This window comes from Pungitius pungitius, chromosome 11 (genome assembly GCF_949316345.1).
Source record: "Pungitius pungitius chromosome 11, fPunPun2.1, whole genome shotgun sequence".
NCBI lineage: Eukaryota > Metazoa > Chordata > Actinopteri > Perciformes > Gasterosteidae > Pungitius > Pungitius pungitius.
Genome location: NC_084910.1, coordinates 238,880 through 253,374, shown reverse-complemented (window position 1 = coordinate 253,374; position 14,495 = coordinate 238,880). Strand labels below are relative to the sequence as shown.

At 42.5% G+C, this 14,495-nt stretch overlaps 1 protein-coding gene across 3 annotated transcripts in view; it reads right to left on the bottom strand.

Annotated features, from left to right (window-relative positions):
• cdkal1 (CDK5 regulatory subunit associated protein 1-like 1) overlaps positions 1-14,163 on the bottom strand; it is a 168,852-nt gene extending 154,689 nt beyond the window's left edge. For all 3 annotated transcript variants that reach the window (XM_062565521.1, XM_062565520.1, XM_037454737.2), the window contains exons 1-3: positions 14,007-14,163; positions 12,435-12,598; positions 11,979-12,091 (exon numbers count right to left, since the gene is read on the bottom strand). In XM_062565521.1, the coding sequence (XP_062421505.1) occupies positions 11,979-12,091; positions 12,435-12,592 (271 nt within the window). In that variant the 5' untranslated portion in view covers positions 12,593-12,598; positions 14,007-14,163. The remainder of the gene's footprint in view (positions 1-11,978; positions 12,092-12,434; positions 12,599-14,006) is intronic.
• Between the last annotated feature and the right edge of the window lie 332 nt (positions 14,164-14,495).

The window sequence follows — 14,495 nt, the reverse complement described above, 5'->3', positions numbered from 1 at the left end:
TTGCATATTTACGCTCCGCATGTGCTTCGCTCCTAATTCGATTAATAGTAATAATTAGAACTTACTCTGCTTTTTTTTATTTCCGAGTGGAATTGAAACAATTTAGGTCACCCGGCCCCATATTCCCAAATCCAAGCTGTGGGACATGCAAATCAGATGCAAATGACACAGAAAAGAGAAAAACCCGTAATGGGCCCGGGTAATAAATACTGAATTTAGCCTCTTGGCATTCCAAAAACAGCCAGTTGGGGGTTCGCATGCAAATGATATGCAAATAGCCCAGAAGCAGAGATCTTTTATTTTTCTAAACCTGAGAACGGGGGGGGGGGGGGCGGTTCCTGGTGGCTTTTGCAGAGGCACATAACAAGTGGTTATGATGTTGCAGGTTTGATGCATGCATCCCCAGACAGCCATTGCACATAGAGGACGAGGTAGAGACGCTAGAAGAGGGGAAAGGAAGACAGGAGGAAATTATGTACAAGACATTCGATGAGAGGAGGAAGACAACAAATGGGAGGGAAGGCATTTCATTTGAAACCCCAGACACTGTTGGTTTCTGATTAGAGGATAACTGGAGACAAAAGAAGACAAACACTGAGTGTGAGAGACACAAGTTGATTGTGGGAAGGAAGAAAGTCAAATAAAAAGAAAGAACATGAGACAAAAAAAGGACACGGATGAGGATACCAAACTCATAATTGAAACCCGGCATTGCCCTGAACACATCCCATGGTCTCTACCTGCAATGCCACCACATTCAGAATGAGCCCTGCTCCGAATCACAACCTAGACCACGCAACACAGATTACTGTTCTATTTGGTTGTCTATTTTGTATATTCTGTGTTAGTGTGGCTACGCATAGATGGTCACAAAGCTAGTTCTGGTTGTGATTCTGATGTTCAGGGGTATTTGAAGTCCTGTGAATAAACACTACTGAAGGAAAACGAGGCAAAAACACATTCCCAAGACAAAAAACAAATTCAACAACAGCTTTTTGGATTTTTGTCTCACCAAGATGACCGTTTCAAAGTTGCCATTTTACTTGAACAAGAAAATGATCGAGTTGATACAAATCGATTTATGATAAATTACAAGAGGAATCTGAAAGGCTGGTCCAATGGCACCGCATGAGTCTGTGCACATATACGTGCTCGCTTGCATGTTTGTCTCCATGCATCGATGCATGAACACGTTAGCGAGGTTGGGCGGACATGAAGCAGAATCCCAGAGAATTTGCCTCCTATTTAATAAATCATTGCAAAATGGAACAATTTATATATTTTTCAATCCTGAATAATTGATGTTTTTGTTCATAGACAGAGTTAACCAGGGGTTCGCTTTTCCCCGGCACAAAAATACAAACTGAAAACAAAAAAGGAATAAAGATCTGCAGCACAAATAAAAAAAAAAACAGGCCTTAAAAAGCAGCCAAGGAAATGACAGCGTGCAGGGGTGTGGGCGCTGCACACACACACACACACACACACACACACACACACACACACTCTTTCTTTTAACAAACTCCATTGAAAACAGATGGCATCGGAATTATCTGATGCCCCATCGCTGTCTTTTTATATGCTAATACACCTCCTACACCCACACAAACACCCTGTTAGCATGCTGCTAGCACACAATACACAGACAGGTATTCAGAGACAAATGTATGAAACCCCTTGACGCCAGGAGACTCTGGCAATGTGGGGATCTTGAATATAGCCATTAGGAGTATGTGTGGAGGTAGGAGTGTCATCTCTCCACCGATTAGGACTAAACTAAAAACCTAATTTTCGACTTGTGTAGGTTTAGCCAAGCTAAATACTAGCGGCGATGTGGAGCTTAAGCAGACAAATATGAAAACAGTCGGCACCCCTTGGCTTAAAAGCAAATGTATGGAAGCATTTTGCTTCTTCTGCACAACTCGGACAGGGCAGAGCGAAACACACCGTCGATTGACATGTTCTGGGAGGGTTGGATTCATTCAAAACCACAGCGTTCAGCGTTTTCCGTACATTGGGTCCAAGATGCATCGTTCGTCTCAGCGTTTCCTACGGAACACAGAAGTCATGGAACCGCCGAGCAGAGCCGCTCGGAAAGCAGCAACCAAAGTAAATGCCACCGTACCCAAGAACACAAGAAGTCTATGTAGTTTCTTTGTGAATAAGGATAGCTTTTAATGTTGAATGTGTCAAAATGTGGAGAATTCTGTGTTTTACTACGATGGAGCTGCTACAGGCCCAATTAGATTTGTTTTCCTGTTGGTTCTCTTTGATGCTTGGAAATGTACCCGCCCGTTGAATCATCTCCAACGGTTACTAATACTGAAGGACTAAAAGACGATGGAAGAAAATTGATCCGTTTTTTTCATTCTGAATGGTCACAAATAGCAGAGAGTCACTGTGAGAAACAATGGATTTCATGAAGGACGGCCCGGCTGGACCCGAACCGCTGGTGCCCCGTTCCTCTGGCAGGGGGCTGCAGTCCTTCAGCACAGAAACAGCTTCTTGCCGTCATTGATAAAGCCCAGAACCCCCACTGACTCTCTTCCCCATCCTGTACCTATATTTGGCTATAAATGGACCTGAGTGATAATCATATTTGTAATAGCATCGTAGCCCTCTGAATCTAAAGGTGAGGTGCTGAGAGGATCCCAACACTCGGTCGGGTGATGCTGCTTTCTGCAGTTCAAGAGGCCATTAAAATGGATCAAGTGTTAAAACCTGAATGATTCAGCAACCCAACAACATGTCTTTGCACAATATTGACTCTTTATTTTATTAACATTTTCCATCACTCGACCACTACAAAAACAGCTTTTTCAAAGCAGAAGTCCTTGTTTTTTTGTTCTGCTTAACTTATTTCATCATTTAAAGAAATACATAGGGCGGGATACTAAAGAATGGGCTCATTTTAATACTATTCTCTACTTTTCCAAGTATACAAGGAAATATATGTAGATATGTTCCGGCAGGGGGGCGCACCTCTGATGTAATGGTTGGGGAAACACTTAGTCAGGATACTGAGGCATGACCGGTATGTGAAAATGGGTACAGGCAGATATGGGCTGGTCCCAGCAGCCCTGGGTCACCATTGAACAACCATCAAATACACGCTCAGCATGACAAGAGCAGATTTGTTCAAACCACAACTGTAAAATTAACTTAAAACAAAACACTAAGGAGTAGGATGGGTCGTCAAGAAGACTGACTCATTGAGTTCATCATTAGAAAAGACACACACACACACATCAGATATCAAAAGGCAGTGTCTGTCCACCATGTGAAAAACATCAGCTTATAAATACTTCACACAATTCTGTTTATACATCCGTGTGCCATGCCCAGACACAGAAAACAGAGGCCCACAATAACTGCCGAAAAGCCACAAGACCAATAACCACTTCTCCTTTGGGCTGACCGTTTAGGTCTATTGACCTAGTGTCATACTTCAACGTCTACTGCAATAGTAAAAAACATATTTTATGGATAAAATACTTTCAAAAGCCTTTTTTTTCCCCCCACACAAACTGTTGCTCAACATTTTATAGCCAATTCAATGACCTAAATATGTCCGCTGCAAACACGTACCATATCGTCATGTAGGTTAGTGCATGTAAACCAGATATGACTTAAAGAGGAATTCCTGTCCGAGCTGCGTTCCTCTCCAGCCTCCCCGTACAAACTCGTACCAAGACTCAGTCGGGAAATGAACGAATCAATTCCCTATGCAGGTCACATGACAAAGGATCCAAAGACTCGTACCCAAAAACCCGGTCGGCAAATAAATGAATCATTTCTGTTTCCTTGACTGAGCTTATGGATCAGTCCCGATGCTCGGCCCACGAGAAGATGAACAAATCTCTTTTTGAGTGGACTCGTTACTCCAGAGTTCAATACATAGCAATCAATGCTAAACATTAGCTGTATTTACTCCTTACTTTCCCCCTGTGTAGATCTGCACTGCTACCATAACCCACGGACGAAAGTGGAGCGCGTGGGTTAATAAGAGTGCCTCAAAGAAAGGGAGTCAGAAGATACAAGCAAAATGGAAGTGGTTGACTGCGTTGACAGTGAATATGAAAGTGAATCAAGTTTCTGTGCATCAAAATCAAGCTAAATTATTACTTGTCTACATTCCACGCAAAGTGGACCGCTGAAAAGCTATTAGGTCTCTAACCGGTGGGACACACACACACACACACACACACACACACACACACACACACACACACACACACTATTACTGTCCGGTCAAGGTCCCGACGATGCTTCCAGCAAGTCCTCTCGTCTGCTTGGTGATCACGGTTACTTTGTCTGAGGATTAAATTAAACCCACTGCTCAAATCAGCCGCGGCTTTTAAATCCACTTCATCTAATATCTGTGCTCTCACATGGAAATCTGGTCTGATCTCTCCTTCATACATATGAATGAATCACATGAGGCACACGTGCATGTTGTTTTTTTCCTTCTAAAAAGCCAGTACTTTCATTTCAGCAGGTGGCCTCATATGAGCGTTCACACCCAATGGTGCAGGTCAACCCTGCTCTCCATCTCAGCGGGGGGTCAGCAAGTAATGGCACTGATGGCTGAATATTGGACACTCACACAGAAAGAAGCGGTTATCTTCCAAAACAACACAAAAGAGGGGCCAAAGGAAAACTGAAGGTGCCAGAAAAGCCAAAAAGGGGCTTTTAAAAGTCCTTTGCTATATTTCCTTAAATACCCAACTCTCAATTTCTTTAATCCATGTCACCCACACACATTCCCCACCCACAGCCTAGCATGCTATGTCAATTACCGATGTCTGTCAAGCTTCTTGGTAGGGAAATTGCATTTGTTTTTCCTTGTTGAGTAAAAATGACAGAAAATAAAGGACAAATCAGAGGGAGTCCCTTTCAGCTTGTAAAAAGGAACAGCCAAGCAAATTATTATAACAGAGAAAGTAACAATGACTTGTCCGATGTCAAAGAATATTGATCATCTTGCTTTGGTCTTTTTAGATTTTCTGTAAAGGAACCCAACATAATATTGCACCATCTGTCCTCCAAGAGGGGGAAGCTAAAGGGAGTCCCTGTGATCACTCAACTGTACGAATAAAGACATGTGACTGGATAAAAAAAAACCTCACGTTTCGAAATCAGGACCATTTGTAGCGTCAAATTATGAAACTAAATCTTTCCAGTGGGGCCCCAAATGAACCCGTTGTTTGTCGTGTTTGTCCATTAGAACAACTATCAATGCAACTTTAAAGCTCAAGGTTGAAGGAGTGATGAAAGAAATATTTTATTTCCCATTTAACTGAGGACCCAGTGGACATCCTCCGCCATGAAGTCACATGCCTGAGGAAGACAACAAGTGGGAGCTGTCCAACAATTACATATACAGGTGCTGCCCAGTGAGCAGCTCAGGTTTGATGCTTTTGATGAGTTAAATGGCGCCGGATGCAACATGTCGATGGGCTGGAGAAGAATGACTGCTTCGCTCCCAGTGGACGGGCTGGACTGACATTTGGACCGTCAAACTGAAGGACTTTGGGTTTAATATTATGTTATTAGAGCACATTGGCTGCCAAAAGGTGTCACTTTCTTCCTCGGATTTGAGGCTCAACACTGTGGGCAGGGAGCGCAAGCTGACTTCACCCCTCATTCCTTTTCCAGATGGCCGACAGTCCTCCTCCTCCTCCTCCTCCTCCTCCTCTTCCTCCTCGTCGTTCCCTTCCTCAATCCCCTCCACCAGAGAGCCGGTCCCTCTGTTCCTGCCTTGTCCCATTACTCACATCCCCTCCATGGTATTCCCCAATTACATCCCTTCAGTGTATTCCCAATCCCGGTGGGATGCGGTGGTGTCCCTGGGATAACAGGCGGTTGGCTGGCTTCGGCTGGGAATAGGGAAAAGCCTTCCTTCCTCCTGAGGGAAGCAGCAAAGGACCAAGCTATCCAGCCTCTGCCCTCATTTATCTCGAGCTTTCTTTAGCAGAGGAAGTGAGAAGGAACAAATGACTGAACGCTGCAGCAGTGATTCTGGCGTTCATTCCTCTTCCACCTTCGGTGCATCTTTCTAGTTTGAGAAACAAGGCAAAGATTTGCCCACCTCATGGGGAATACATTTGTTCTGTTTTTCTGCTCTTTCTCAGAGGAATAAGGAGTGGTCTCTTTTTCAGTCCAACGCCTTTCACTGCTTACAGATGGGAAGTGGTCCCAGGTATAAGGGAGACATTCTTGTCCTTAGAGAAATCAGCAATACGCCTCAATTCCCTCCTGCAGTGCCCTACTAACACCTGTGGGCTTCTGGTGTGAGGCATCATAATCACTATTTATGACTCAATCTGTAATGTGGCTTTGAAAACAATGGAAGAAAAGGATGACACCAATAAATACTGTTTGTGAAACCAACATGACTTATTTTCAATGAATACTCAATGAATGAGATCATCCAGAGATCCCCTCTGTTCCTCAGGTTGTTGGATGCTTCTCCTCCATCTGAAGTTCCCTCCAGCCGTAAGATACAAACGGACGTGGTCCCTGATCACATGGCCTCTACAAAGTTACTGGGTGCTGCCTACACGTGGGTCACCTTGTAGGATCACTGACACACACACACACACACACACACACCTCTACTCTCCTGGGCTCTGAATGCTCAGACAAGTCCAATTCAAAGCTTTGCGACCGTGTGAGTCGGTGCGACGCAAAGCGTTATTCCTTCATCACGGTTTTTATCTTGGTTTTGCTGAACCGTACGTAATACAAACATGAACTTTGGACGGCAACTGCAATCATTTACAGCATCAATTCTGCCAAAAGGGTAAGTGGGATAGTAAAACCCCAAACAGAGGAACACCTGTTTTGCCAAATAACTTTAATATTCAAAATAGTTTTACCCTCATGTCACCACGCTACTATTTGCATATCCTTATTTAAATATTAACAGCCTGTCTACGTGTCAAACGCCTGAGCTGAACTATTCTATCTAATCAATTCTATTCAGGTTTAAATGCAATTATGAAAATGTATTTTATTTAGCTTAGATTGCCATTTCAATTCAGTAATTTTAATTGTTCTTTTCAGACAACTATGGTCACTTGACTCGTGTCTATTGCTTAACCTCCTCGTAGCTCTCCTCTGCATCTCTGATTGTTTCTCAATCTACTGCCCGTGCATCGCTTAACCGTCCTCCCTTACGTTTATCTTCCATCTACCCGTTTCTGAGCATTTGCCCGTTTAGTTTGCGTTTCCTGGCAGCACATCGCTCCCCCCATTTGCCTCCCTTTTTCCCAACTGTCGCTTTGGCGGATTTTGGCATCAAGTGCATCTGCATCTCTCTTCATCCCAGCACCCACCTCCCTCCCCGCTGACTTGTTGAGGTCTTCGTCCTTTTAATCTTTTTCGCCCCTTCCACTCCCCTCATAAGCAAAGTGAGGCTATTAGACTGGCATCATGCAGGTGGAAGATAGCGGAAAGACTGAGCCATACATTTTCTCCAATGTGTCGACGCATCAGCCGACATGCGCACCATTGCAGAGTGACGACTGTCAAAAACTTGACCGTCTCTCACACAACATGAATTCCCACCACGTCTGCTGCTGTGTGTGAGAAGAGCGAGCGACTGTGAGTGTGTGAGCTTGATGTCTGTGCAAACGTGTGTGTGTGAGAGGTGGAGTCAGAGCGAACATTGTAAATTTTCATTGGCTGTAACATTGCGGCGTGTAATGTTGCGTAGCGCGCAGGCAGCCAATCAGAAGGTCTCCATACGCTCCGTTTTATGAATGAGACGGCATGTATGCGAAGTACACACACACACACACACACACACACACACACTTGGGGTGAGAATAGTCTGCAATGATGTAATACAATCAAACAAAGCAGTCGACGCGCTTGTAACTAATGCTGAAGGAGCTGAATCAGAACAGTTAAGCAATGTTTCTGCTAAATTTTGGAATAACATCAATAGATGTCCTGGAAAATGTATACCAAATTTAAAAAAGAAATTCAATTTTCTGCCAATGTTGCATGCTATTTATCCCAGTGGGACACATCAATATAAAAGATGCAAACAAGCCGAATGTTTTTCTTCCTTCCTTCTACAGCGGCACCTCGAATACTCGCTCATCAATAAAAAGGCACACATCCTCTAGCTCTGAAAGCCATATCCTCCAACCGTTTGTGTCCAAACCAGGAACTGAGAACGCCTCATTTGGCTGACATTGTGTACTGGGGAGTCATTTTGCCTAACCGGTATGTAAATTCATAACTGAAGTGCTGTGTGTGCGGCTGGCTGGCAGAGAGGACATTGGGAGGGGAGCAGAGCGGCCAAAAACAATCAAAATATCCTGGTGTGACTTTCCATGAAGGGTGTTTGAGTGTCTGTGTGTGCACGTGCATGTGTGTGCGCACCCATATGTGAGCATATACGCCTTTCTATGAAGTCACTATTTGGCACAGTGCTCTGCTGCTCAAGCAGGGGGGCTGGTAGGGGGTGGGTAATTGGTATCAGTGTAGTGCCATGGGTAAACAGTGCCCTCTTTGGTTGCACACAGGAACCGTAGCTCAGCGCGAGCCACACTCAACATGCATGGGGAGTCAAAGCAGAGGGCAGCAGGCAGAGCGGGAAGTGAGACGAGCACCTGGAAAAGTAAAGGTGGAACAAAGAGTACGGGGTAGACTTTCCTCGGATTGCTCAGAATTACGAAACATTACGAACCCTTCATTATGATGAATAATCAACTTGCTGGTTAGTAATCCCATCAACTGGCAAGACAGTGGAGGAGATAAAATACCTGTGTCCTAATTATCATATTGAAAATACCAAGTGGCTCCCCACCCCCCACCCCAACCAATCTTTGTAACCTCCAGGCACTTTACACTCAACCTTAATCAATAAGGCTTGTTATGTAAAACTCTACATGATGCCTGGTGATGTCATCCCAAAATATTGATTTCAGGTTAATAGCAGTAAGAGCATTTGATTAATGATCCCATTAGATGCCGTGCAGCCTTCAAGGACTGAAAGTTACGACTTTTAAAACTATGAATGAGGAAACAGAGCATCTTTCTCCAGAAGGATGACCTCATCCTGATATTGCGGCGATGCAGTCTTTTAACAAAAGGCTCTTCCAGTAAGCAAAGGATGCCACCTACAGGCCACCAGAAGAACTGCTACTATGTCTACCAGGTGATGTCATAGTTTGAGAGTTGGCGAGGGAGATGAAAGGGGGGGAGGGGGGGGGGGGGGAAGGGGTGTGAATGAGAGAAAACAGGCAAGAAGGATGAGAGGGAGGGGGAGAAGGTGATGTCATGTTTTCAGAGCTGCAGAGGCCGTCTTTGTACAAACTCTTTGATTAAACTCAGCAGATCGGCACTGCGGATACGAACAACAGAGGAATCCGTCTCATATTCATTGGATATTTTCATTTGTAGGACAAAAGACAGGTTCAACCAATTCAACGTCACACTTTTCATTCTATACACAACCTTCTTCAGAAGCCCAATTCAGGCCACTCTCCACAATTCACTCCTAACAATTTCATGCCATTCCAGACAATTGCATTGCATACTATACCATTCAAAACAATCACCACCTGCCCTGAGTGTAATCTCCCCTGATGATTCTGGCCATGACAGGCAATTTCTCCTTCCAACAGCCAGTGAAAAACACTGGACTGTGTGTGTGTGTGTATATATATATATATATATATATATATATATATATATATATATATATATATAATTTTTTTTCTTGATAATTTCTTATGCGCTGGTATAAAACGCTTGAATAAAACAAAGATAAGAATCAGGATCTCTGTGTGGTCACTGCATGGTCGTACTTTAAAGAGCAGAGAAGGACACACAGAAGAAAGCCCAATCCAGAGAAAAATTCTATATCTATAAAGGCATGCTTTAACCCTTCGAGTGTATCACATTACACCTTCGTCTTGAAATATGCCTTCATCTGCTGAGGGCCTTCAGACTGCCAGAGAAGCCATGTGGTGTGATCACAGTATGAAACTAAAAACTGGAAGATGAAACAACCAACTATAAACAAGTCTTCACCAAACTCTCTCCCTGAAAGACAATGGCCAACGTCCTACTATATTCATTTATGAGCCAGCAGCTGGCGCTGCCATTGTCAACAGATTACAGCATAGTGCACGAGGGAAGAAATATTGCCAAAATTGCGAAAGAATTAAAAGAGCAGCATAATGGGAGCCAGCCATATAAATGCTAGCTGATCATTGATTGACGCACTGAGTGAGTGATAAAATTGCACTTTCAAAAGGAATATGTGGCAGTGACTCTAATTGCACTCGCCCCAGCGGACAGAGTACCAGCGCATTACCTACCCCTACCCCCCCCCCCCCCCCTCTCCCGTCGGCCGAACCGCTCGCCCGACCGAAGTGTAAACCAAGAGGAGATGAATTGACCTATATTTAAATAATTTGTCAGTAGAAAGTATTTAAACTTGCTATATTAGTAAAAATGTACAAACACATATCCCTGGGAACAGATACTTTCAGTGAATATTTGATATCCAAGGATTCATCACTCAATATCCGATTAACAACGCGGCCACAATTTAGTACAATGACCACTCACGGAGCAGGACAGAACAGTGTACATGATCAGAATGGTACGCCTTCCACCCCCCTTTGAGCAAGAAACAACCTTGTCAAAATCAGAGTTGAAATAGATTGAAGGTAAGCCAAAAACAATTAATATCAAGCCTGCGTAAGTGGTTTAACAAAAGGATTAAAACAGACACACGTGAGTCAATTTTGCCTTCATTTGATAATTAAAGAACTGGTCATGGAGGGAGACTGTGTGGTTTGAAATGTAACAATGCTCACAAAGCTGGAGTCAAACTGGGGACATTGCAGTAATGAGCCATGCACTGTAACCACCTGGCTGCCAATGGGCTCCAGAGAACACCATTAAAACCAGAAAAGTGGCAGAGACAGATCAAGGGTCTAAACTACCAGATTAGGGGCTGAGTGGTGGGGGAAGCTGCCTGCGTTCAGGAGTAAATTGCGTGCATGCGAGATTCAGTGAGTACATCTGCATTTTTGAAGTGTGTGATTAATGTCCTTTCTTGGCTGTGGAGACCCCATGGAGAGAGAAATGCCTGAGGGGTTAATTTTAACTACCTCTTTTTTAGAAATAGTCACACACACACGCACACTAACTGCGATCAATGACTGTGTGTGACACGCATGCAGACATGTTTTTAGTAAAAAGAAAAAGGTGCTACTTTACTTTGCCTGTATTGGCCAGTCGATCCATTCATTTTAACTCCAACCATACTTAACCAAGTCTTGTTGTTTTTATTTTGTTGAATTTAACCAAATCATTACCACAGCAATGTCAGTGTTGAATGAACATGTCAATTCACAGAGTAGCAAATATATTGGAACGATGCGTCTTTAATCACAACGACGCCAATACAGTTGACCAGTGACAACTCTAATTTTCCAACTCTATAAAATTCTGAGGACCAATTAAGTGTGTGTGTGAGTGAGTGAGTGAGTGAGTGAGTGTGTGTTCCTGATCACTACCTTCAGTCAAACAGACACAGATAGATAGAGATAAAGAAGGCCATACAGGGGGGTTGCTATGTTCTAAAAGAGTCTCAACCTTACTAGTGCGCTGGGTGGTACTCCCCCATGTGGGGTCACAACAAAAAGAGGAAACACACAGGCAGCGAGTCTCCAAATAGAGCACTACACATTTCACTAGTGGGTCATGAGAGCTAGAATAGTAGCAATGCAAGATTGCCCCCTTGTGTTTAAAAATATCAATTACATCAACTCTTCTACCATTCCAGCTGATCATTAATTTACTTTCATTCCATTGGTCTAAAATAAATGACATCCATCTTTTCTATATAATGTTACTCCATAGATATCTATTAGTAGTAGAAATTAGTAGTTTTTGTTTTCATAGTTATTGACTATAGTTCACAATAGACCATCATTTCTCACCAGTCATCGTGTATCCGCTGGCAGCGAGCTGTCCGGCCATGTACTCTCCATCTGAGTTGTTGTGACTGCAGCCCCACGTTTTCATCCAGATCTTTTGGGTGCCAGGGATCAAACTAAAAAACAAACAATAACAATGAAATATGTTCTTGTTATATGACGTGTAAAAATAACGTGGGTTATTTCAGAACACTGAAACACTGAAATAAAAAATAACCAAAAGTTTAGTGTAATCTGACAAAATTTTATTGACTTTACGAACCAATTTGAAACTTAAAAATCATGAAAGTCTGAAAAAAAAAGTTGGTTGTTTTTAAGGTTTGCTGCGATTTGAACTCCGAGGGGGAATTGATTGATTGTTTTTGTCTACACAGCATCAGCATAAGACCTACTGAATACTGGAGATATCACAAGAGACTCTTGTCCTGAAGTACTGCTCTACTACAACAGTCCACATACCTGTCAGCTTGGAGCTCCTCATGGCTCAGAAGCTCATTTTTCTTCCTGGACCTCGGGATGATGCTCTTTCGAGCAGATTGTCGCTCGTGAGGAGTAGGGTCGCTGGAGGACACCATGTCCTCAATGTCGTCAATCAGAGAGTCACAGGCGGACGGCATGACGGTCTGACAATGAGAAAGAGCCATTGTGAGCATTATTCTATACACCGTTGATCATATATTAGGCAGATATAGATCTATATCTTGGTTCTTGGTATCTTGGTTGTTGTTTGTCAAAACGCTGGGTAATGAATAGGATGACGTGGCATGTGATTGCACAATTGATTTGGCAACCAAAATTTTTGAAAAGCTTCAGAATTCATACTTTATTTTAGATGAATCTGTAGATTACCTTCTCATTCAATCAATTTCCATTTGGTCAATAATACATCAGAAAACGTTTTGACCTTTTTCTGAAGACCAAGGTAATTTCATCAAATGCTTTAGTTTTTTAGATCAAATTTAAGACAAAAAATTGCAACAAAAGTTCATATTTGAGAGAAGAAAATCTTAGAAAATCACTTTGACAATGGATGCATTATCTAAAGAATCAATTTCTGTAGATTGTGGGAGCTCGACAATACATTTGACAACAAATGAAACGTCAAGATATTCATTACTCATTACTGAATCCAAAAACCAGGTTATGTAGAAAATGCATTTCTCTAAAGTATTATTAAAAAACAGAAATAAAACTCTAGATACGTATCTGGTGGTGATTAACACGGAGATGCAACGTGGAAGTTGTCTCTACAAGTAGCATGCTGATTTCATTACCTTGAAGAATTTGTTTCTTCTGACACAACCGAGTTACCGTTAATCACGTTATTCAGTGAAGGGTTGTCGTCTATCACTCAGCCTCAGAACATTTCCTAATTTCCTTTCACTGAAAATGTGCACGAATGTAATTGCATCGGTAACAGAAAACAGGCAGGTCAAGCATTCATTTACTTCCCATTGTCGTAGTTAATGTACATTAACCAACCTATATGATACTATAGCTTCTTTCCTTACCAGGTTTGCCGTATAACGGAGTTTAGCTTTCTAACTAGCCAGCAGGTTAGCTAACGTTAGCTTGGTGTTTCCCACTGCTGGATACGTTACATACAACGCCACCTAACGTTAGCTTCATTGTAGTTGACACCTTAAGTTGGCACACTATGTTCATACAGAATAACGTTAGATAGCTTTATCAAACAAACCTAGCTACTCGTAGATACGTTAATAACGTTTTAGCAAACAGCTCAAGTAGCGTCAAGTAACGTTATTATACTATTTAAATTACTCTCGACTGTCACCGTTAACCTAAGCGCATGGCCATGAACGCATGCATTTCAGCCAATACATATTACAAACGAACATCAAATGAAGTTAATTTGATAGATACTTGGCAAGCTACCGTTTGATTATAAAGTTATTTATGTAACTTGAGCAAGCTGTCTCTTAGCTTGACTAGCCTCTTTGGCTAGCTACAACCCACGTGGCCCTTATTTTGGACAGCCAGCGCTCCCCCGACGCTGTGAAACGTTCTTACCTGGAAAGCGATGTAGTTATTGGTTTAGAAAACTACGACTTTTGAAATAAGAGGTGCTTTACAAATGGAGAATTGTACTATTTACACAATCAAAACAGGTGTCTCAATCCGCCATACTTGTGCTTAGCTACGGTGGGTGAAGAGGGACAAACAGCAGAGTTCACTATTCTCTCTGTGAGCATGTAGCGTTAATTCAGCCAGCGCGATGACGTTAAATGGTTTATTTCATTGGTTTTAAACACTCCTCCTTAAAGACGATGAAAACACATTTATATATTCATATAGCCTTTATTCAAATTTTCAATTACAAACACCCAGGGTACAAAAAAACAAGTCCATTTACCACCTCCACCCCTCCCAAACAAATGCAACTCAACTTCATTTAAACAGATGTTAAAGAAACTTGTACAAGTGAATAACATACAAAGATCAAACATACAACAGCACACAGATGGAACCTTTCACTCAAACATTCAAATTCCGTTGTGA